Source organism: Vipera ursinii, assembly GCF_947247035.1.
Source record: "Vipera ursinii genome assembly, chromosome: 1".
NCBI classification, from domain to species: domain Eukaryota; kingdom Metazoa; phylum Chordata; class Lepidosauria; order Squamata; family Viperidae; genus Vipera; species Vipera ursinii.
This window is the reverse complement of record NC_139512.1, coordinates 168931116-168956647: the sequence shown is the minus strand read 5'-3', so window position 1 is coordinate 168956647 and position 25532 is coordinate 168931116. Positions and strand designations below refer to the sequence as shown.

Sequence of the window (25532 nt, the reverse complement as noted above, 5' to 3'; positions counted from 1 at the left end):
TTGTGGTCGTAACCTGAGGACTACCTATATATCAGAATTATAAAATATGCAAAGACAAGTAAGACCTTTGCAAAATATTCTATTGCTTCTTTTAAATAAGCAACTTTATCTTCAAATTATATCTATTTATTTATAAGTGACAATTTTGGGTTTTTTTTTACAGTTTTAGTAAGTTGCTCTAGTATTACTTTAATTAGTGGTAACACTATGCACAAATGCTGATCCTAAATATATCCATTGAACTCTAAGTGACTTCTGTTTATAAATACTACATATGAAGCTATTAAATCTTCCTTACAACAATCTATCCTATGCCAAAATAGTTGCTCTGATTTTTTTTAATCTACAGCTGGAAGATTAGATACTCAGAAAGCAACCTAATAAAAATGATACTCTAAAATTTGTTTTACAGTTTACTTCTTTAACATAATGCCAATAAAAATGAATACTCCTGATTGGTACCTGGCTGAACAGCACAGGAAAGGATTGGATGAGTTTATATTGAATTAATGTATATTAAATTGGGTTGCTGGTAAATAGTTCTCAATTAAGAATATGCCCTATTCTAAATAGTATTATATCTCTCTTAAGGGATATGCTATTTGAAAGACTTTCTTCCTCTTGAATGTAACAGCCGCAGTTAAAACTTTTCTTCATTTCTCAGGTAAAGCGGACATAGTTACTAATATCCATAATCTGGCCAATCCAAACTGGATTACTGGAATGCATTTAATATAGGGATACACACATCTTTGAAGGTTATTTTTATGATTATATAATTCTGTCTCCTTAATTTTTAAGACCCTCCCAGTAGAATTCTTGTCTACACTCATCATCAGAGATCTCCTTCCATATCATATATTATTGTGAATCATACGAGCATTCCATTTTATAATTTATGGACATACAATTAAACCACTGCTTTTCATCCTTTAACTAAAATATGAAGACATGATTTCCATTCATGCTTTAATCTGTTAAAATACTAAATTATTATAATTATGCTTGGTATTTCCTGGTGTACTACATAGGCCAAAAGTAACATATAAAAGTATGTTTGTATGAAATACCTAGAGAATTTCTGGAGTTTCTCAATTGCACCTTGTATGTTTTACATATAAAATGATTTGGGAATTAATTCCTAAGTAACAACGTACAAGTCGGAAAATAATGCCAACTATGCTTTCCTGCATATATGAAGGAGAGAAGGAATAGCCAGCAAGTCTTCCTTGAAAGCCAAGATAAAAATTGTTTCTTGTTCACTGAATCTCTCCATTCCTCATGGATAAATACATCTTTATGAAGTTTTCTGCAGTCGCTGGTGCTTTTCCTGATATGAATACTTTAACATATAAATCAAGCAAGAATTAAAACAAATGGTTAATTGCTGATACCCTGCCACTTGTCTGATAAGGGCAAAATATTACATTATTTACACAATTAATAGTTTCTCTGATGAAAAACAAAGTAAGATGTATTTGTAATGGTTCACTCCCCACATTAACTTTTTTAAGTATCTTGCACATAAACAGCTTGGTTTGGTCAACAGGAGTATTAGAAAATCTTATCTATCTATAAGGTACCTCTATCCCGTTTAATTTAGAAGTTTACATGAATGCTAAGAGAAAAATAAGATTTGCACAATGAAATAGGGCAGGCTATATGTACTTTATTTGAAAAATGTAATTTACATTTGTTTAACTTAAATAGATGCTTCAGAAACACAGTGAACATATTACTGAATTCTTGTATACATGAATTAACAAACTGATCTTGGCTTGAGAATAATATTTTAACCATGCAGCTGTTATGTTTGTTCGTTCCAGTATTTCCGGAAATAATCTCCTACGTAAGTTACAATATCCCAACTACTGTGCTTCTATTCTGTTCTAAGTGATGACTTAATAATGGTTCATAGTTGCATGACATTTCATTAACAACACTAGTTAAAATATTATGCATCTGCCAATAACACAAATTAAAATGAATAGGCTCACTTTCATAGATAAAAATTGTTTACTGACTTATGTATACTTCATAATACAACATTAAAGTTGGCCTAGTTTGATTCATAGTATTTCCTTAAAGGCTTATGTCAAAAATGTTTTATATTCAGTTACAAAATAGTAGGCATTATATTGTATACTATATATTATAAATATTATCACAATATGATAATCAGAATGTCAGTTATAAAATTCAGCACATAAAGCAATTAGTTTGAAGCCGGAGGTTGCATAATAGGAACAGAAAGACACATCCACTTGCTCACAGCAGTCTTGCCAATTTTTTTTAAAAAAATCCCCATTCTACTGTAGTTTTTGCCATGCTGTATAATTCCATATAAGAATACAAGAGTCATTAATGAAGGGTAGAAATTCTCACTTGTGAGTATAAAATCCTCTGGTTCTCATCCATTGGCTTGAAAATTACAAGATACAAGTCTTATAATTATGATTATTCAATCTGCATTTAGATTAATGTGTAGAAAGGTTGAAGGTTACTAGCTTCATCCTCATCACTAGACTTTCAGTGTCCTGCTTGCTCATACACATTTTTCTCAAAATATGTGTTTTTGTGCACATTAATGTTTACTTCTGCCGAACAAAATAGGAAGTCACACCTGATATACAGATGCATTCATCCTGCACTAGTTTGATTCAGGTTGATGGTAGTAGTAAGTACATATGTAAGCCCCATGCGAATGGGATCATGCGATATTAAAACAAAGGATTGTGTTTCCACATATTCACATTGAATATTCTTATAAGGTATGTAGGTAGTTGTCTGAATTTGATTTGGTCCAAGAAGCACTATTTTAAACTTGTTCTTTGTTTATGCCATGTTTATGTAAGCTGTAAATGAACTTCCCCTTGACTGAATCAATAACAATTTCTTATTGCTTACAATGTTGACAGAAATGCTATTTTAATTGTAGGCAATCTTTTTAACAATAGGAAGCCCATCTGAGTTAGAAACAAAATGATATTCTATTTTTCATCTGTAATTTATTTAGGGACCACAACAATCTTGCTAGTAGTATATCTATACTAAATTATTTTCTTAAAATAAATTCTTCCTCTTTTCTCTTTATAATCCGTCACTACTTCATATCATGAAAAGAATGTGAACATAATTGAAATTGAAGTATCTAATATGTGGAATGCCTATTACTGTGTTATATTCTGAAAGCAACTAACTGCCATATCAAAAATCAGAATAGATTTTTAGAGACTGATTGCATGATTGATATCAATATTCCTTTGATCAAGTATACCAACATAGGTCCACAGTTATCCACAGCTTAGCAAACAAACAAACAAAATTCAATAGCCACTAAGTCAACATATTTTGGCAGTAGCAATCTGGACAGTCACTAGATGGCCACAAAGAGATACATGAAATGATAGTGCTGGTTTGGATTTTTCCAGATATGGTAGCCCTATGCTGAACTAATTATGTCAGATGTATTCTATAAAGTCTTCAGTCACACAACTGAGCAGCATTTCCCTGCCAACTGTTGTATATCAGATTCACTGCAGAAAACCATGATAATTATGAAGTAGTAGTATCAAATTCCTAACAGTAACATATCTCTACATTAGTTAAGCTATTAATACGACAATCATGGTTGAAATTGTATATTTATTTTAAAAAGTCTATGTCCCTTCCAACTATGTCTACTCAATAAACTATATTCCATTTTTAAACACTAAGTACATTGCTTGCAACTCTTGGGATAAAAGAAAAACTTGATAAAATAATTTTGAAGCTATTATAAATACTAATTAAATTTACCAATTATAGGATCATTATAAAAAACTGTTATAGAATGATATCAGGCACCGTCTACTCTGATGTTAGGATTAAAGAAAAGTCCTTTTCAGAGTGATATTTATAAATATTTATTCTTAGACTTGATCATTTAATTTACCTCAATAGTTTCAATTTTATACACAGGGAATCAAGGCATAAATCTGCTTCTTTCAGTATGACTGCTCTGTAATTAAAAATAATAATTAAGTGTAATTAAAAATTAAAAATAAATACTCAGCAGTGCTTTACAATTGCATTGGACCAAGTTTGACCAAAAGTGATTGAAAAGGTGGCTGTAGAAGTGGTTTAAACAAAAACATAAAAACCAAACAACTCATACCACAAGTCTGAGTGAATATAGCCCAAACTCAGAAATATTGGGGTGGTGGTTCTTAAACTGTTCGAACCAATTGTAGGTAGTTTTCAACCTACAACCACAATTGAGCCCAAAATTTCTGTTGTTATGTGAGACAGTTGTGTTTTGCCTCATTTTATGACCTTTCTTGCCACATCTGTTAAATGAATGTTTATCTCTTATTTCTTTTTTTTTATTGAAGTTTTAAAATAGTTTTCCTTTAAAAAGCCCCCCTTCCCCCTCCCTCCTTCCCCCCCACCTCCCCCCTACCTCCCCCCTCCCCCCCTCCTTCCTCCCCCCCTACCTCCCCCCCTCCCCCCCTCCCCCCCCGACTTCCCAGAGCTAAATACAAGGTATATATATATATAAAAAAGCAATCATAAACAACCATATACTAACAACTATAAATTCTAAAATCCATCACTCTCTAGCTTATATAGGATAAAACAAACCTTAGCAATATTAAATATATATAAAAAACTAAAATAGAAAAAGAAAAAAAAACGAAAGAAGACTTATTCGAATGCTACATAAAACTTCTTAACCCTATACTTATTCTGGATAAACTCAATCCATTTTCTCCATTCGATAATATAACGTTCTTGCGAATGATCTTTCAAATAGGCCGAAATCTTCGCCATCTCTGCCAGGTCGGAAACCTTTAAAGTCCACTCTTCTATGGTCGGCAGTTCCTCTTTCTTCCAATATTGACCTATCAAAAGTCTTGCTGCCGTAACTAAGTTCAACATCAACTTGGAGTCCACAACTGTAGCGTCGACAATTATTCCCAACAAAAAAAATTGCGGACAAAACTTTATCCTCCGTTTAAAAATCTTCTGCATGATTTATCTCTTATTTCTTTACTCATTGTTTACTCAAGCACCCCAGCAGCAGCAGCAGTCCCAAACAGGATCCTCAGTTCAGAAACAAGCAATTTCAAACTGCTTCATCACCTTTAGGGTAATTACATTCAGTTTTAAGAATAACTGTGATTGGAGTTACCCTTCAGAAACCGTTGCTCTGCAGCAGAAAAGAAACTAACCTGCATTCACAGACTATGTTAGCCCAAAGCCCTTTCCTCAGTTCATGGGGCAAACCTAACCACACAAATAACCACATAAGCCGAGTTTACACAAATAATTGGTTTCACTATAGTGTGATTCAGTCTGCTTCAAGAGGACCCGATACCGGCTCCTGGAATATTTGGCAGTTAGTAATGACCTACAAAGCCCTTCATGGCATGGGTCCGGAATACCTTGGGGAGCACCTGCAGCCGGCGTCAACTTCCCTCCGCCCAGTACGCTCCCACAGAGAGGGCCTCCTCAGGGTGCCACCGGTCAAAGAATGCCGACTGGTGGCCCCCAGGGGGAGGGCGTTCTCTGTGGGTGCACCGGATTTATGGAACCATCTTCCGGTCGAGCTCCGGATGGCGCCTGATCTCCGCTCCTTCCGGCGCGATCTTAAAACCCATCTCTTTAAACAAGCTGGCCTGGCCTGATGGGACGGGGTGGGATTTTTATAAATGAACTTCAATTTTAATCTGTATTAATTTATTATGGGCATTGTTTAATCACGTTTTAATAATTTTTAATTTTTGTATCTAGTTTTTTTATGTATTGCCCTGTTCACCGCCCTGAGTCCTTCGGGAGAAGGGCGGTATATAAATTAAATAAATAAATAAATAAATAAATAAATAAATAAATAAATAAATAAATAAATAAATAAATAAAATGTATTTTCTTCACCCAAGATCTCATTTAAGCCTAGACCTTGATTATTAACATGTCTTTAAAACTGAAACAATAGCTACTTTCTCTGGCCTGATCAATCCCCCCCTCACCCATTAAATCTTGGGAGACTTCAAAACTCCCCCCCCTCACCTTCTCGCAGCTTTTTGCCCCTGGCTTTCTGTCAGACTCCAAAAAAAGGCGGGAATTAGTCTGGGAGATCTCCCCTCTCCCCTGGCAGCAGATAGGTCAAATGTAAGACCCTTATTTCTACAGGCAGGCACCAATGCAATTTTTTTCTTTCCTGCCTTTATTATTTTTATACCTAAGTCAAGGCAGCAAACACGCCTAATACTCCTTCCTCCTCCTATTTTCCCCATTAACAAACACCCTGTGAGGTGAGTTGGTCTGAGAGGGGGGGACTGGCCCAAAGCCACCCAACTGGCAGAATTTGAACTCACGGTCTCCTGCTTTCTTAATCAACATCTTAACGACTAGCCCAAATTGATTCTTAATCCTTCTGGGAAAGAAGAAAGGCAAAAAGGTGTGTGGATTCATCTTTGGTTCTTTTACATTGGAGTTTTTTCCAACTCTCCTTCCTGAATGTCTGCAGGGAAAGAAACCTTGGGTTGTGGATGGGAGGGAATATGGGATGCCTTGTTTAGCTGCAGAAATTTAACAGGCCCTCATTAAAGATGTTTTCTTGGGGGAAATTGTTCCATGAAAGAGCTACTGGCAGGCTAGTTAGCCCACTTTTCTACGTAAACCTATGAAGGTTTCCCTTGGATAAATTTCCAATTTCTGGTAACTCACCAGCAAGTAAGTCTAATTTACATAGAGTACCTAGCTGATAAGTGTGCTTAATTGGTCCCTAAATAGACCTACAGTTGCATCTTAGTTTGTTGTTGCCACATATAATAACAACAATAATAATACAATAATAAAAAGTTGGAAGGGACCTTGGATGTCATCCAATCCAACCCCCTGCTCAGCCAGGAAACCTATACTATTTCAAACAAATGGCTGTCCAGTCTCTTCTTAAAGACTTCCAGTGTTGGAGCATTCACAGCTTCTGGAGGCAGGTTGTTCCACTGATTGTTCTGTCAGGAAATTTCTCCTTAGTTCTAGGTTGCTTCTCTCTTTGGTTAGTTTCCATCTGTTACTTCTTGTCCTGCTTTCAGGTGCTTTGGAGAATAACTTGACTCCCTCTTCTTTGTGGCAACCCCTGAGATATTGAAACACTGCTATCATGTCCCCCTCATCCTTCTCTTCATTAAACTAGACATACCCAATTCCAGCAACCATTCCTTATGTTTTAGCCTCCAGTCCCCTAATCATCTTTGTTGCTCTTCTCTGTACTCTTTCTAGAGTCTCAACATCTTTTTTACACTGTGGCGACCAAAACTGGATGCGGTATTCCAAGTGTGGCCTTACCAAAGCATTGTAAAGCGGTATTAACAGTTCACATGATCTTTGATTCTATCCCTGTTAATGCAACCTAGCATTGTGTTAGCTTTTTTGGCAGCTGCAGCATACTGCTGGCTCATATTTAAGTGATTATTCAATAGGACTCCAAGATCCCTCTCATAGTTGCTACTATTGAGCAAGGTACACATACAATAGCTGTGCATTTGGTTTTTCTTGCTTAAATGTAGAACCTTACTTTTTTCACCGTTGAATTTCATTTTGTTAGAAAGTGCCCAATGTTCAAGTCTGTCAAGATCCTCCTGTATCTTAAGCCTATCTTCTGGAGTATTGGCTATTCCTATCAGTTTGGTATCATCTGCAAATTTGACAGATAAACATACATGTTACAAAAACGGATCACTCTAATTCAGCATTTCTTAAACTTTTTGTTCTAAGAATTCCTTTCATTTTCAAAAATTACAGAGGACCCACAAAAGAGCTTATTTGTATGTGTTACATTTACCATAAAGTTGATTCAGTTGTAGAATATTTATTAAATCATACAAAAAATATTAAACCCATTGGATATTAGCATATTTTTATGAAAAAAACTATTTCTTAAGAATTAAAAAATAATAATAAATCTTCTGGAGTCCAGAAGATGGTAGAGGACAGGAAGGCCTGGAGGAACGTTGTCCATGGGGTCGTGATGGGTCGGACATGACTTCGCAACTAACAACAAAGAATAAATCATTTTAAATTTTTCCAAATACCTTTTGTCAGATATTAATCTGTCAAATAATTTTGATTTCACAGACCCTTGAGAGGGTCTTCGATATCCCCAGGACTACACCAAAATGCTGCTGTACAGTAGCTGAAAGCCTGGTTCACACATTTTACTAACCGTGGTCTACCAAGTAATCTCTAACAGCTGAGTTCACAAGTGATTACGAAGACCTAAAATCATGGTTTATGAACAAAGGCCACTTTTGTACAATATGCTAAATCAAACTATATTCCCCTTTAGATAAACTGATGACCCGGGCCAATAGTTTGGAATTTTCAGTTCTCAAAATAAGTAGTTGTCCCAAACTCATGCAGACAATACTTCTAATTTGTATTGCTCATATACCTTGGTTTTCATGAAATGTTCTGCTAATCCTTTGAAATAATTAGACTGAAACCACTATGCCATTATGCTGTTCCCAATCTAAAGATAATTATGTCCAAAATCTGTTTTTCCAACATTCATTTTATTCAGGAATATCTTATAAAAAATAAGAAATAAACATTGATTGCGTTTTATATGAAAAAGTATGTCTCACAAGAGAACTATAAAGTTATATCTTTACCCATTTTGTGAACAATGTTTATGAAATGGAAATCCATATTTTAGTTAACAGTTTTTCCTGTTATTTTTTACACGATTAGCTATCAATAAAAGTACGCAATGTTAAATATATAAATCCAGCTGATATGAACTTGGGCGTATTCATATATAGAAAGTAGTACAGGTTATTTTCAATGTAATCTTCACATAAATTTCAAACCAAATTCCAATACAGTAATTATAGCCAAATACTAATTTTAAAAATAGTAAATGTCCATAGTATAATGTATATAAAAGGGTGAAATATGAGTCTAAACAGTATTTTCTATTTCCTTCTAGTTACTCTGTGGTATATTTGTTAAGAAATGAGTAAATGGACGACCATGGACACAGCTGTTATGTTGAGTTCCAAGTTGCTTTCCCATTCTGTTTATGGTATTCTGTACATCTTCTTCTGATAAATACAAAGGCAATTGTCGGGATAATCGGACTGCTTCTCCCTGTGGAATGAAGAATACAGTATGTGTACTAAGTGATGGTCATAGTGTATTTCCAATATATTCTAATAGTAGAGAAACCTAGCAAGTGGGTAATCTTCTATTACATTGTTTTGTTTCTTTGCCTAAAATAATAATAATAATAATAATAATAATAATAATAATAATAATAATAATAATAATAATAATAATAATAATAATAATAATTTTATTTAATTACACACCACACACACGTTTTTACAAATGAATACAATGAAAATGACTCTGTCCTAAATCCAACACAAATCCAAGAAATGTGAGACCAAGCTTTGTTTTTCTTACACTGCCAAATAAGTTTTAAAATGCAGATATAGCTATATTATTTAAAAACATGCATCTCATATAACAGCTAATTAATACGAGATAATAAAAGAAATATTCCAATTATTCAATTTAATTACTGCTTTTAGAATAATTTTCTTACCCTTCAGGGAACAGTATCTTATATTTAAGCATTGAACAGTGGAACAATCTTTTGAGAATACAACATTCTTACCTCCAAATAGTTTACCACTTTAAGAGGTCTGCATTCATAGACTTCTTGTGCATTATTATTTATCACAGCACTTAGAATTTCCTTCAAATCTGATATACCATAATATGGCAGACAGCTGGTCATTCCTTCTATTTCCAGCTGACTTTCCACAGCTGAAGTACCTTATAGTAAAACAAATACATGATACATGGAATAACTGGATATAGTTTACATACTATTCTGATTTGTATATTCAAATAGGTATACTGCCAAGCAATGCCCTAAACGACAGTCCTAAACATGTGATTATACTACAAACACACTTAGATTTGCCTAGTAGAACAGGTCCTTAGAACCTTAGAACAGGACAAAGCACTTTAACTAGTTTTAAAGTAGTTCCTTTGCAAAACTTACTGTCTTGTCTGTGTCCAAATGCATGTATTGCTACGGTTTTAAATTTCTTATTTTAAAATTTAGTAGAAATTGAAAAGGCTTATATTTGTTAATAAACAGATTTAAAATTCAAAGATTAAATTACTTGTTAAATGATTCTCAGGCAGTGTTATTGTGATACCAAAGAAAGAAGATACACAAGTGCAACAAATTTTAGTAATTTATCAGCTTCTTTTAAAATACCACAAATTATCTTTATTTCAGTTTCCTTTGTATATCCAGTGTAACATCCTTTTCCATGTAATTCTTATAGACTCATTTTTAAATCTACTTTCATATCAAATCTCAATCTTCTCAGGTAAAGCTTGTTCTTCTTTCATACCATCTTTTAAACAGTATCTACCTATACATGCAGACAATTTTAAAATTAGCTTCTGGGTCCACTGTTCAAAAATATCCTTCAACATGTCCAGTATTATATTTTGCTTCATTCTGTATCTGTTGAGTGTTCTTTTCTTTTAACTGTAATCTTTAGTTCCTTCTAGTTTCCTCTGTCATCCATTTTTAAAGTCTTATTCTTTTTTAAAAAAATTCAAAATAAGAAATCCCCCCCAAGAACAATTCTTTATTGTAGTAGTAAATTCCAAAATTTCATTTTAAAATCTGGACCCTTATATAATTAGCTAAAATCAAAGTTTTAATCAACCTTTTACAGTTTATTAAGTCATTAAATTTGTATTTAAAACATCTTTTGGTGATGACTGAAGGAAAGTCGCTTGGTGCCATAAAATCTGTCAATCCAAAGTCATAATAACTAAAAAGCAGTTAACAAATAATTCCTGAAAGTGATTAGAAAAGGAAGTATGCAAACCTTTCAAAGCTACCAACTTTTGTTTGAACAAGATGACTATTCCCTCATTTTCCAGAGCTCTAAACCTGCTGGAGACTGTTGTTTTGTGGTTTCCTTGTGAGGAGCAACTGTACGGAACATTTGTGAATGATCTGAAGACCTCTCCTTGTTTGGAGAGGATTTACAAAGAGCTGGTCTGCTTGCTCGCTATTCATTCGGATACAGTTGTCAGCTCCACTTTCCATGGAGTTGTCTTCAGTCTGACATTCCTTCCCTGAAAGTCCTGACATAGTACTTCTAAGGATGGAGACGTGATACAGAATAATGAACTTAATCACTAGAATTATACTTTAGATCAGAGGTCACCAGCCTTTCTTGGTTGGTGGATGCAAATGGAGCAGGGCTAGCGCTTGCCCTGCCCTGTACTTGTGCACAGAGCCGTTTCTGCACCCTGAGGCACGCCGTGGCCTGTTTTTGCGCCTTGAGACCACAGTGCTACTGGGAGTGTGTGCGCACGCGCACACTGGCCAGCCTGTCCTGCGGCCCAGTGGCCAGCACCCCACGGCCCACTACCGGGCTGTAGCCCACACGTTGGGGACCCCTGCTTTAGATGATTAAAACCAAGGGGATTTCAGTCATAAATGTGTAAGAACTACAAGTATCATCAGTTTCCTGCTTTACTATATAAAAAAATTATACTAAGAACTAAAGTAAGAAACCAAGATATAGATACCTGGTATTATCCTTATCTTAAATCCATTTGCTACAAGTCTGGGATCCAACAAATAGGATGATCCATCAAATCTTGCACTTTCCCTAGGCATACTGCAAAGCACTTCCATATAATGAGTGTCACTAAAGAGACTACCATAAAAAAAATCACATAAGTTAGCATTCTTAAAAAAGATATAGAGAATTTTAAAAAGTATTCCAAAGGGGTAGGATGTGTCAAGGATTGTAGCACATTGTTGTTTTTTTTAAATTTTATAAGTATTTGCAGTTAGCTTATATTCTTTGAATGAAATGGTACAAAAATGTCTATTACAGATACTTCTCAATTTACAGCCATTTGTTTAACAAAATTATGACAGTGCTAAAACAACTGATTTATGACTAATTGTCACATTTAACAATCCTCAGTGTGCCCATGGTCACATATTAAAATTCAAGTGCTTGGCAACATGTATTTATGACAGTTGAAGTGTCCCTGGGTCATATGATCATCACTTGCAATCTACCAAAGGGTTCAAAGCAAGCAAAGTCAATGGAGGAAGCTTGATTTTTTTTTAATGAATGTGTGATTTATTTAATGACTGTGACAAAAGGGTTATAAAAACAGGTGTGATTCAACAACCATACAGCTAAGCAATCGAAATTCCTATCCCAATCGTGATTGTAAGCTGAGGACAACCTTATAACAAAATCTGTATTTGAAAAAGCCACAGCCTTTATACATACCTGGGGTAATACACTATTTAGTATATTTATGTCTATTTAGCAGACATCATTTAGCAGAGTACAGAAGCAGCGAACAAAACTTTACAATAATTACAATAATAATATCTAATACCAGAGAAAGCAAAACAAGGAAAGAAACTGCGTTCTTGCAACAACAGTTTGGTTAAAAGTCCAAAAAAGAAGGCAGCAAGCTGTAGGGGAGTTTCTGAGTAAAGAAAAAAACAAATGTTGTCAGCACTAAAGGACAACGGGGCTGACCAGTTCTTCATGGTTTTATCAAACTCACAAAAACTTAGCAGCTAAGACCTGGTAGGTTATATTACCCCCAGGTATGTAAAGGCTGTGGCTTTTTCAATGGCTTCAAAGTCCTGGGTTGGAAAATCAGCTCAAACCTTTCTGCAGGACTGACAAAGTGGGGATCCAAGATTTAGAGACTGAAAATGACTTGGTTATAGCTTATCCTTCAGCCTGCAGCTTCTTTTCCTAGAAAGGCATTTGTGAGCTTGAGAATCTGTACCTCCCAACCTGTTTGATAAAGGCCTGACAGTGGGAGGCCATGTTAGTAAGAAGGCTTTCACCCAAACGTAGCAAACACAGAATAATACTAGAAGGTGAAAGTTTGCTGCTACTTCAGTTTAGGTAGATACGGAAAGTGAAATTCAAGAAATTTCAGGCAACCTCTGTCGACTCCCAACAAAGTCATAATAACTGAAGAGAACAAAAAAATGGATATTTATTTATTAATTTAATTTCTATACCGCCCTTCTCCCGAATATAAAAGGTAAAACTACAAATGAAAGAACCTAAGCAAACTTGAGAATCAATGTCACATTTTTACTAGAGCAGATAATGAAAAGATTGAAGAGATAGATGCCCTTTCAGCTTGGCACCAATGAAAAATGGCTTCGGTCAAAAGATTTTTCTATCACTTGAACGTGATTCAGAGCCCCCAATAAAAGAACATCTACTCCCATCTCATACTACAACTATATCACAGAACACAATCTGTTAGTGAACAAAGATAGGTCTTCTCCCTGACTTGGAACTACTAGTCAGCATTAGACTTTGGATTAAGTTAGGGGAATGCATTCCAGGGCCTTTTGAATTCTGTTGCTGCTGCCAAAAGTTGGCATAATAGTACGTGCTAGTGGGATCAGCCTCTGAAGACTTGAATTATTTTCCTTAGGGTGAATGAAGCCTTCTAAGAATCAATTAAGTCTACAGTTTAAAAGGTGACTTTTGCAAAGATATACTTGGTTACTGAGGAGGGAATCTCAGCTAATACTACAGTAGAAATAACAATAAGGAAATGGGGGACTTATTACACCTCGCAATTAACCTCTCTTACTCCTTGATGTTTAGTGAGTTCCCTTCTCACTAAAGGGAACTCCCCACTGTTGAATGTGCCTCAAATAAGGCTATTCTCCAAGAACACAACGATGAGAACGTATTTGCTTGTGAAAATGTGTTGCACCCAAAGTTCAGCGGGATTTTGTGTTGCACCAGCTAAATGAGACTGCCAGAAAATCCTAACAGCGATTCTTTTTAGCAGACAATTCCATGTTCCAAGGTTCCGAATGAACCCCCCTTTCTAGCAAGCTCATACTCTTAAATGAGCTTTTAATGAATTGTAGGGCCTCTATATTCTTCTAAACTACAGGTAATTCTTGACTTGCAACAGTTTGTTTAGTGGCCGTTCAAACCTACAACGGCACTGGAAAAAAGCGACTTATGACCGTTTTTCATACTTACAGCCACTGCAGCACCCTTAGGGTCATGTGATTAAAATTTGGCTGCTTGGCAACTGGTTCATATTTATGATGGTGGCAGTATCCTGGAGCCATGTGAACAGCTTTTCTGACCTTCTGACAAGCAAAGTCAATGGGGAAGCCAGATTCACTTAACAACCATGCTGCCACCTTAACAACTGCAATGATTCACTTAACAACTGTGGCAAGAAAGGTTGTAAAAGGGGGCAAAACTCACTTAACAAATGTCTCCCCTAGCAACATAAATTTTCGGCTCAGTTCTGGCCATTAAGTCGGGGACTACCTGTAATGGGACTCTATTCCTGTCCTAACTACAGATATAAACACCATACACAGTGCTGCTTAAAAGTTTGTGAACTCTTTTGAATTTTCAATATTTCTGCATAAATATGACCTAAAATGTGATCTGTTCTCCACACAGGTTCTAAAACTGGAATTAACCCAAAGCTACATAATTGTTTGTGGCAAAATCATTTCAACCTTTAGGATTATCAGTGCATTTGAAGGGGAGTTTAGAATCAGACTTTTCAATCAGTGAGATGATAATTAAGTTTATGTTTAGAAGGCCCTGACTGAATCCCCTATAAAAATCTGATCTTTACATGCAGGGTTGTAGATATGTCATGGCTTCAACAAAGTTTTCTGAGAACCACCAAAAAACACTTGTTGATGCTCGCTAGCCAGAAAAGATTTCAAAACTTTTTCCAAAGAGTTTGGACTCCACCGGTCCAATATAAGGCAGATTGTGAACAAAGGAAGGCATTTTAACATTATGGTTGTCCTCCCCAGGAGTGGTTGAGGATACAAATTTGTGGCTTTGGATCATTTTCCTCAATAAACCAATGAGCAAAGGTAATGTATTTTACTGATTTCTTTAACTGGCTTCTCTCTCTGTAATTTTAGGACTTGTGTGGAAAACAAACTTTTAAGCTCCACTGTATCATAAACAACATCATTTATTGTGCCCAATTACTACCTCCTTTCACAACATAACACAAGAATCTACTGTTTATCTTCCTCTTTTCTGGAGTCACAGTTCCAGCTGCATGGTTTTATTTTATGTATTATTTTTTATAAACAAAAACAATTCCGACATACTTCCTCTTCTTATTTTCCCCTCAACAATCCTGTGAGAAGAGTTGGGCTGAGACAAAGTTGATTGGCTCAACTAGTGTTCATGGCTGACTCGGCTCTCCTTATTTATGTTACCCATGCTTAAACCACTTCTAACATTATACATGTCATTAAAGCTCTACAACTGACTGACACTGTTTCAACTGAAGGCAGCTCATCAGGTATATCTCAAATCTCCATGAACTGTAAGTACCAAGGGACTTTCCACTGGCACAAAAGACAACATTATAATTATTTTGAGTGAAAGAATAGATGCCAAGTGTTTCTAAACTTTTCATGCCATTAATCTTTTTTTTTGGGGGGGGGGGCGGGGAATTGTTTTAAGCATTCCAGAGGAGCAACAGAATCATTTGAAAACTAATAACGAATAAATGTAATGGCGTGAAAATAGCTCCTGTATGCAGTCCTGTTCCATTTCTACAGTTAAGAGTAATTAATCTAAAATCTTATGAAAAGCAAATTATCCAGTGAATCTATCTAAAATCCTAACCAGTATTTAAACAAGGTATGTATTTCCTGTACTGCCATTTAAATATAAGTGTTTTAAAAAATACAGACTTCTAATAGTAAATGCCTTATCTTATTGTACTATTTACGCCTGTTATATACCCCTAAATCTTTTCAATTTTATCATCCAAAATACGTTTTTATTACTAAATGGTTTATTTTAATATGTGGCTTTTTACTTGTTTCATTTTATCACGTGTACAATCTAATTTAGAAAATAAAAACACAAATCAAAACCTATGCTTTCCTGTTTACTTAAGATGGATATACTTCTAGAATGTTATTTCCATTTTACCTCTCAGTTAATATAATAGGAGGGTCCAATTTCTCTATAGGAAGCTTATGATTTTCAATTAGCTTTTTGAAGAGAAGGGCTTCTTCCATCCTGTATGGATTTAGCATATCAATTTTTTCCTCAGAGGCAAGTATCCATGCATCAGGAAAATTCAGAAGGCGAATTAAGCAAGATTCCTTGTTATCTGCCTTTTTATATTCAAGCCTTTGAAGTTTTTCTTTGAATGCATCCATGGAGAAAGGCAGTTGTACAGTTTTTATTGCTTGGTAATCATTATGCTTTTTTCTTATTTGCGAATTAAAAAGGGTGTCCAATTTTTGCTGATTATTTAAGCAGTCTTTTAGTTTAATCTTATGTCTTTTCTCTCTCTCCCTCATTGATGTTTGTATATTCTGACACATAGCTTTTCTGATTTGCCTGTTGTATCGTTCCAGATCTTTGTCAGCTTTTTCCTCGTATCTTATATAAAGAAAAAGAATGGAAAAGAACAGAGTGCATGAATTGTGTTAGCACAAAGTGTTATAATAAATACATAATATGTTGCTTTTTGTACCAAAAACAATCTTCCTGCTTCATTTTAATAGTTTTAAGTTTCATTAAGTCACTATATTTTCAATATCAATTCCTTTTTAATACAAATATGGAGACTATATTATAGCTACAGTTCTTTATTTGGATTAATTTATTTCTGTAAAAAACAAAAACATATATATCAGAACTGTGTTCAGTAATGATGGATTGTAGCCAACATTTTCCACAAGCAGTGAAGAGAACCAAAGACAAAATGGATCCCTCCTCCTCCATATACAGGTAGTCCTCAACTTACAACAATTCATTTAGTGATCATTCAAAGTTACAACAGCACTGAAAAATGTGACTTATGACTCTTTTTCAAAGTTATGACCTTTGCAGCATCCTCATGATCAAGTGATCAAAATTCAAATGCTTGGCAACTGGTTTGTATTTATGACCGTTGCTCTGTCCCAAGGTCATGTGATCATCTTTTGCGACCTTCTGACAAACAAAGTCAACAGGGAAGCCACATCCACTTAACAACCAGGTTATTGACTTATCAAGTGCAGTGATTCACTTAACAACTGTGGCAAGAAAGGTTGTAAAATGGGGCAAAATTCGCTTAACAAATGTCTCACTTAACAATGTAAACTTTGGGCTCAATTGTGGTCATAAGCTGAGGACTACTTGTATCTTATATCTATGCAGAAACGATGTAAGGCAAAAGCGAAAAATCCTTTTGCATGAAATTAGTCTATTTGCAAATTGCTGGATGCTGTCCGTATTCTATCGCGTGCAGAAAATGACTTTTCCTCAAAACATTATCCCTTACTAGCTCCTTGGGAGAGTTAGATCCAGAAAACCATGAAGTTTGCTTCCTTCTTAAATGTTGGCTATTCATAAAACAGTGGTATTAAGTTGAACTGTAATTGCAGCTACACTAATCAAAACACATCTTATCACAGTCAACGAAAATATTTTTTATTTGTTGGATTTATATCCAGTCTATTTTAAACTGACAAGTTTTAATACAGAATTAAGTTCAACAATCTTACTTCTTTTTTTCTTCTTCATTCAATGAGTTCCACATTGCTTCCATTTTCAGCCGTAGTTTTTCTGAGTTTAATTTGGCAATTTCACTCAATGAATCAGGAGAAGAGTCTTGAACAAAAAGTTCAAATGCTGACATGGATTTCCTGATAGTCTTATTGCTAATTAAGTCATAGGCTGTAATCTGACCCATTTTATCTTTTATCACATTTGTTTTTTTAACAGTTTGATTGTTACTTTCTTCTTGAAGTTTTGCTAAGCCACCCTTTTTCTTTTGACTTCTTACTTCATCCATATTTGGAATTAAAATCTGAACTGGTTCCAGATTTTCTGCTCTGGAATTTTTAAATGCATTCCCCAGACTCCATTTATCAGCAGTGATTTCAGATGAATCTGCAGAGGTTTTAGCTCTTTCTCTTTCTTCTTGAAAACTGTAATTTCTTGAATCACTCTCCATACTATTTTCACACTGAATGTCCACTGCACTATTATTATCTACATTAAATATTTCCTTATTCTGTTGATCTTGACAAAGTACATTATTTGGTTGGTTATCCTGAAATTGATCATATCCAACTATTTCATTATCAGGTATTTTAATTTCAGTAGAAGTATCATGAGAATAATGATTATATATAGTTTGATTGCCAACTAATCTGTTTTCCTGCACATTAGCATTTTGTATGTCATTACTAAGTGAAGACTGTGAAGTACAAGCAAGTGGATTTACTCTTGTACAAGACTGGGTTATAACTTCTTGTTCAGCTTCATTAATATCTTTTGAGGTATTGTTGGTTGCATTCATTTCATAAGACACAGAGCTATTTAATGGTCCATATAATAATGTCAAGCTCTCTTCAATAGCAAGACAGATAGATTCCTAAAAAATTGAAGAAATAATTCAATAAAAATATATTACTTATTGTTGCAGAACAATTTATTTATCCTCAGGCCACAAGAATTTTACCCTTTTTAAAAGCCAAGTAATATTAAAAGAACACAAACAATTATTTTACTGCATCATCATAGTAAAATCTCTATTACGGTATCTAATTACATATTAAGAAAGAGAAAAAGACTTAAAGACTCTACCTTATTATGTATTAATACTTGAGATTTATCTGGTATTAAATTGACATCCACAGCAGATGGAGGAACAGTAATGTTGAGAAAGAAAATCGGGAACAATCGATAAAAATCCTTGTGTAATATGCTATAGTACTGTTGAACAAGCTAAAATATTCATAAAAAAGAATAAAATTAAACTCAATAACTTTAAATTAAATAGCAAATTATTGCTAGAATCTAATGGATCACTTTTCATTAAAAAAACTGTGTAGGGAATATTTCTTTTCCCCATGGTAACCTTTCCTGTGTAAAGCTGCTCTGAAGGAGCCGTGCTATAGCAGAACTTTGCTTCTATGACTCTGGATTCCATACTATAATTGTTTGTTTATATCTTTGAGTATATATAGCAAGAATTATAGTCACATATCTGGGTTGAGGAAAGAAATAGCAGCTTTTATTAGGCTGCAATAATACTTTGTTGCTGGTAAGGTGACATGCTACAAGAATGTAATACTATTTCACCTGGTATGTTCTCTAAATGCATGCTGATGCAGTAGTTCCCTGTGTTAGAATAGGCAAACTACTGCACAATAGTAATTACTGAGGAACTATATTTAAAAAAAAATATTTTCACAGTTAATATGGGAACTTTTAATTTTACCTTAGGTTAAAGAGGAGGAGGATGACCTACAACAACTAAGAATTGCATCTCTATGCCATGCTAAGGTGGAATAAAATTCTAAAACTAAAAGGAATTTCAAAACAACTTGTGATACAGGCTTGCATTCTAATGTACAAAGTTAAAACGTGAGTTCAAGACTGCCATAGCTACCTTTTGATTTAAACAATGTTTTTGTAAATCACAGAAATAGGATTGAAAAGGCAGTACCTTAAGAATTTCTTTTTGATACACTGGCCGGCTGTTTATAAAAATGAAACTTCTTTCTGAGTTTGACTGACTTGTCAAACCTCTATCTGAATCAGGCTTTGGAACAAAGCCACTGAAAGATATCTATAATGATAATAAATGTAAAATATCATTAAATAACACTGAATCACATAATAACTCTTCTATGAATAATAAGAAAGATTAAGGGAAAAAAAACAGATTCTGGTCAAAGTTAAAAAAAATGTAGGGTAGACAGCATCACCACCAGATTGATTCGTAACTGACTGACCAACTGTACTCAATGTGTAGTCCTTAATAGAACTACATCTGCATGGAGGGAAGAATGAAGTGGGGTACCCCAAGGTTCTGTCTTAGGCTCATTACTCTTCAACATCTTCATAAATGATTTAGATGAGGGACTAAAGGGGAACTCATTAAATTTGCAATAACACCAACACAGAAGGATCTCGACAGACTTGGAACACTGGATCCCATCTAACAAAATGAAGTTCAGTGGTGAGAAAAGTAAGGCTTACACTTAGGTAAGAAAAGAACAATGGACAGGTATAGAATTGATGGAACCTGACTCAATAACAGTAACTGTAAGAGGGATCTTAAGAGTCCTAGTGGACAATCACTTAAATACGAGTTAGCAGTGTGCTGCAGCCACCCAAAAAAAGCCAATACAGTTTTAGGGTGCATTAATAGAGGGGCAGAATCAATGAATTAATACCACTTCATATTGCCTTGGTAAGACCACATATAGAATACTGCATCTAGCTTTGGTCGCGACAATATAAAAAAGATGTTGAGACTCTATAGAAAGAGTTCAGAGAAGAACCAAAAAGATGATAAGGGGGTGGAGGCTAAAACATATGAAGAAACGTTGCAGGGATTGGGCACATCTAGTCTAGTAAAAGGACTGGGGCGATATGATAGCTGTGTTCCAATATTTGAGGGGCTGCCACAAAGAAGAGGAGGTTAACTGATTCCCCAAAGCACCGGAGGCAGGGCAAGAAGCAATGGACGGAAACTGATCAAGGAGAGAAGCAATCTAGAACTAAGGGCAATTTCCTGGCAGTTAAGAGCAATTAATCAGTTGAACAGCTTTTCTCCAGAAGTTGTGGGTGATCCATCACTGGAGATTTTTAAGAACAGATTGGACAGCCATTTGTCTGAAATGGTATAGGGTCTCCTGCTTGAGCAGGAGGATGGACTGGAGGATCTCTAGGGTCACTTCCAACTCTGTTATTCTGTTCCGTCATTCAGTTATTCTTTCTATGATCTCATGTATCCATCCCATCAAGCCCAAAGAAAGTCCAGAATGGTATATAGGATGGGCATAGGCCATAGGCAAGGGGTTGGATATATGACCTCCATGGTCCCTTCCAACCCTGTTATTCTATGTTCTTTAATGCAAATATAGAAGTAAAATAATTCAAAAAAATAAAAGGCTGAGATACTGAGAAATAAGCTGACTCTAACTTTAACTATCTCTTTTACCTCTAGGGCAGGGGTAGGCAATCTTGGCTCTTTTATGACTCGTGGACTTCAACTCCCAGAATTCCTGAGCCAGCCATGCTGGCTCAGGAATTCTGGGAGTTGAAATCCACGAGTCATAAAAGAGCCAAGGTTGCTACCCCTGCCATAGGGGGACCACAGATTAGGAAGCATTCCTTCAAATGACTCAGATTCGAGCAATTTAAGAACTTAAAAATAATATAGCACAGCACAGACAGAAAAAATAAAGACATTTTGATCTTTGGGATTATTCTATTAGATTCTGTGGGGGTTTTTTGATTAGTATGTTTCTTTTTCCCCCCAGAAAATTTATTGAAATATGGATGTTTTAATGTTTATGTTATTGTCAATTCATTAGTCAAAGACAACTCAAATGACAGCAGATTAGACGTAAATAATATTAAGTCAAAATAATACTGGGAAGAAGTAATTTATGTAAAGGCTTAGAAACTTAACTTCAGATCTTCACGGTGCTGCTGAAAAGGTACCATGTTCTTCATAACAGCAGGTCCCACTACTTCCATGAAAGCCATTTTATGGTCTAGTACCCTGGTCTTCTGCCATATGATTGTCTGAAAGCCAAATTTATAACATTAAAATGAAATAAATAAATATTTATATAAATATATATAAATAAAATAAGAACAAGATCTACTCACAAACATGAGTATGAAATGGTACGCTTGTCCTGGGTTTTTAATATTCTGTTCCTAAACACAAGTACTTTCTTATGAGTACAGCATATACAGTCATGGCCGAAATTGTTGGCACCCCAGAAATTTTTCCAGAAAATCAAGTATTTCTCACAGAAAAGTATTGCAGGAACACATGTTTTGCTATACACAGGTTTATTCCCTTTGTGTGTATTGGAACACAACAAAAAAAGGGAGGAAAAAAAGCAAATTGGACATAACGTCAAACAAAACTCCAAAAATGGGCTGGACAAAATTATTGGCACCCTTTCAAAATTGTGGGTAAACAAGATTTTTTTCAAGCATGTGATGCTCCTTTATACTCACCTGGGGCAAGTAACAGGTGTGGGCAATATAAAAATCACACCTGAAAGCAGATAAAAAGGAGAGAAGTTCACTTAGTCTTTGCATTGTGTGTCTGTGTGTGCCATGCTAAGCATGGACAACAGAAAGAGGAGAAGAGAGCTGTCTGAGGACTTGAGAACTAAAATTGTGGACAAATATCAACAATCTCAAGGTTACAAGTCCATCTACAGAGATCTAGATTTGACTTTGTCCGCAGTGCGCAACATTATCAAGAAGTTTGCAACCCATGGCACTGTAGCGAATCTCCCTGGTCGTGGACAGAAGAGAAAAATTGATGAAAGGTTGCAACGCAGGATAGTCCAGATTGTGGATAAGCAGCCCCAAACAAGTTCCAAAGGAATGCAAGCTGTCCTGCAGGTTCAGGGAGCATCAGTGTCAGCGCGAACTATCCGTCGACATTTAAATGAAATGAAACGCTATGGCAGGAGACCCAGGAGGACCCCACTGCTGACACAGAGACATAAAAAAGCAAGATTACAGTTTGCCAAAATGTACTTGAGTAAGCCAAAATCCTTCTGGGAAAACGTCTTGTGGACAGATGAGACCAAGATAGAGCTTTTCGGTAAAGCACATCATTCTACTGTTTACCGAAAATGAAATGAGGCCTACAAAGAAAAGAACACAGCACCTACAGTGAAATGTGGTGGAGGTTCAATGATGTTTTGGGGTTGTTTTGCTGCCTCTGGCACTGGGTGCCTTGAATGTGAGGATTACCAAAGGATTTTGGGTCGCACTGTAAAGCCCAGTGTCAGAAAGTTGGGTTTGCGTCCGAGATCTTGAGTCTTCCAGCAGGACAATGACCCCAAACATACGTCAAAAAACACCCAGAAAGAAAGCGCTGGAGAGTTCTGAAGTGGCCAGCAATGAGTCCAGATCTGAAGCCCATTGAACACCTGTGGAGAGATCTTAAAATTGCTGTTGGGAAAAGGTGCCCTTCCAATAAGAGAGACCTGGAGCAGTTTGCAAAGGAAGAGTGGTCCAAAATTCCGGGTGAGAGGTGTAAGAGGCTTATTGATGGTTATAGGAAGCGACTGATTTCAGTTATTTTTTCCAAAGGGTGTGCAACCAAATATTAAGTTAAGGGTGCCAATAATTTTGTCCGGCCCATTTTTGGAGTTTTGTTTGACATTATGTCCAATTTGCTTTTTTCCCTCCCTTTTTTGTTGTGTTCCAATACACACAAAGGGAATAAACCTGTGTATAGCAAAACATGTGTTCCTGCAATACTTTTCTGTGAGAAATACTTGATTTTCTGGAAAAATTTCTGGGGTGCCAACAATTTTGGCCATGACTGTACTGTTGGTCCATTGCTATATATTGTGTAGCAACTGTCTGTCTAGAGTTCCTTACCTATTTCTTGTCCAGTGATAGATTTTTAACAACTGGGAAGTTTACAAATACGCAACTGTATAACTCTTAAAAACATTCACAAAGATGTTGGCTTTTTGATTCACAAATACCATCAGTGTGACTTCAGAAAGAAGTTAGTCAATACATTCATTACTTTGATACATTCATTACAAAACAGTAATTAATAAAATTGGAAACAGAATTCCAGAAAACAAGTATAAGATAACAATATTAAGTATTTTTAAAAAAACCCAACAGTTGAATGCTAGTATCGTGCATATGGTGAAATGCACGCAGATAGAAATCTCACATAATTCTAGTACTTGAATTACTATAAAATCCTAGTCATTTTCAAAATGAGATAAATTTTAGTACAATAATCTAGCAAAAAAAATTATAACCAATTCTACCTCATTATAGAATTCGTGTTCAGTTCATATTAAACCAATATTTAGGATTAAATATTAACAGAAAGGAAACCAGCAATTAAGAAACACCCTGCAGATTAACACTTGACGCAGCAGCCACGAAGGCCTTGGAAGAGACATTCAGATGCTGGGATCAGAATCACAAAGGCAATGGTTTTCCCCACAACATTATGGAAGTGCAAGTTGGACTCTGAAGAAGTAGGATAGAAATTGTGTTGATGCTCTGATGCTGGAAAAGTTTCTTAAGAATACTATGGATAAACAATTCCTTCAAGTGGAATATCAAACAGACCAACTCAGAATTCTCATTCAAGGCTCACATGAGCACACTTTGGGCACATTATATGAAGACCATTTTTTGAAGAAACCCATAATGTACAGCATTAATGGGTGTGACTATGGAAGGTTCTGAAGAATCAGACTGGAGAAAATCTATGCAGTTACTAAGAGCTGACATCAACTTTAGAGCAATGAATGAATGGGTTTCAGAATCACTGGATTTTCCTTCTACACCAGAGAACGCCCACTAAATCAATCTGGAGTTGCAATAAGGTTCCTGCATATGCAAAATCTCCTATATATAATGTGATTAATGAATATTTAATATGATTAATGATACACAATCTACACACTTTAAAATTGAGATGTACCGTAATTATGCCAGAAAGAAAATAATCAAGTCCTGCAATCTTGTAACAACAGAAGTAATAGTTTGAGATAAAAATAATCGTGGAGCAAGCTATGGATTAAAAATCTTAATATTTAAACATTTAGTTAAATATAGTTTAATCATCTAGATTGCATGTAAATTAAGATGCATGTGATACAACTCACAGTGAGGAAAACAAAAAAACCAGGCCAACTTTGAAGCATGATAATCTGCTAAATACAAAGCTCAGGTAACAAAAAAAGTGACTGTCCTAGGCATTTATATTTACTTTTTAATCCTAGATTGGTATCATTTCTGATTAAGATTCATAGTCTTATTTAATTTTTAAAGCCTTGATAAAGTACTACAGTACATTTATGATTCTTCATTCTATCTCACAACAGGTTTCCCGAACTATTTGATTTATAGTCTTGACTATATTCTGAAGATTATGCTATAAATACATTGTCGCACACCCCTGTATTTTCTAGGTCATATAAATCTGGGGACCATGATGAGCCAAGAATGAATCTGACTCTAGGCAGTGTGATGACTATACTATTACATACAGACTATCTTAGGTTTAGTGAAAGCTAGCCAAATATATCTTGCCTTCTGTTTCATTGAAGATTATAAGAACTGACAGTTTACAAAGTGGAACAGAACAGCCACTGGTATTAAGCACTGGGGGCATCTTCCCTGGGTAAAGCCTGTCATCTGGCTCCTGTTGATCACCGCTTGGATGTAACAAAACCCCCAGATATTTCATTACCCCTTAATCCTGGCCTTCTGCTTCCCTTACCTGAGATGGTGTTTGTGTGGGGAGGGGTGTCCTCTCCCAAACACACAACCCAGATACCCAGAGTCAACCTGGGGGGTAGGGAGTAGTAGCAGGGCCTGTAGTGCTTCAGCAGTTACTTCAACACAAATGGGGCCCTAACCACATTAGGTTAA

The 25532-nt window shown here is 35.5% G+C and overlaps 1 protein-coding gene across 8 annotated transcripts in view; it reads right to left on the bottom strand.

Moving 5' to 3' along the window:
• The window catches only part of PMS1 (PMS1 homolog 1, mismatch repair system component), a 114995-nt gene that overhangs the window by 62166 nt on the left and 27297 nt on the right, over window positions 1–25532 (bottom strand). For 4 of the 8 annotated variants that reach the window (XM_083350502.1, XM_083350500.1, XM_083350501.1 and 1 more), the window contains exons 6-14: window positions 21551–21665; window positions 19573–19697; window positions 18708–18848; window positions 17621–18495; window positions 16053–16511; window positions 11623–11753; window positions 9668–9828; window positions 7562–9135; window positions 3935–4000 (exon numbers count right to left, since the gene is read on the bottom strand). In XM_083350502.1, the coding sequence (XP_083206628.1) occupies window positions 8971–9135; window positions 9668–9828; window positions 11623–11753; window positions 16053–16511; window positions 17621–18495; window positions 18708–18848; window positions 19573–19697; window positions 21551–21665 (2172 nt within the window). In that variant the 3' untranslated portion in view covers window positions 3935–4000; window positions 7562–8970. Of the gene's footprint in view, window positions 1–1656; window positions 2422–3889; window positions 4001–7561; window positions 9136–9667; window positions 9829–10910; window positions 11187–11622; window positions 11754–16052; window positions 16512–17620; window positions 18496–18707; window positions 18849–19572; window positions 19698–21550; window positions 21666–25532 lie in introns of those variants that run through there. The other 4 variants (XM_083350504.1, XM_083350505.1, XM_083350506.1 and 1 more) reach the window with 4 other exon arrangements.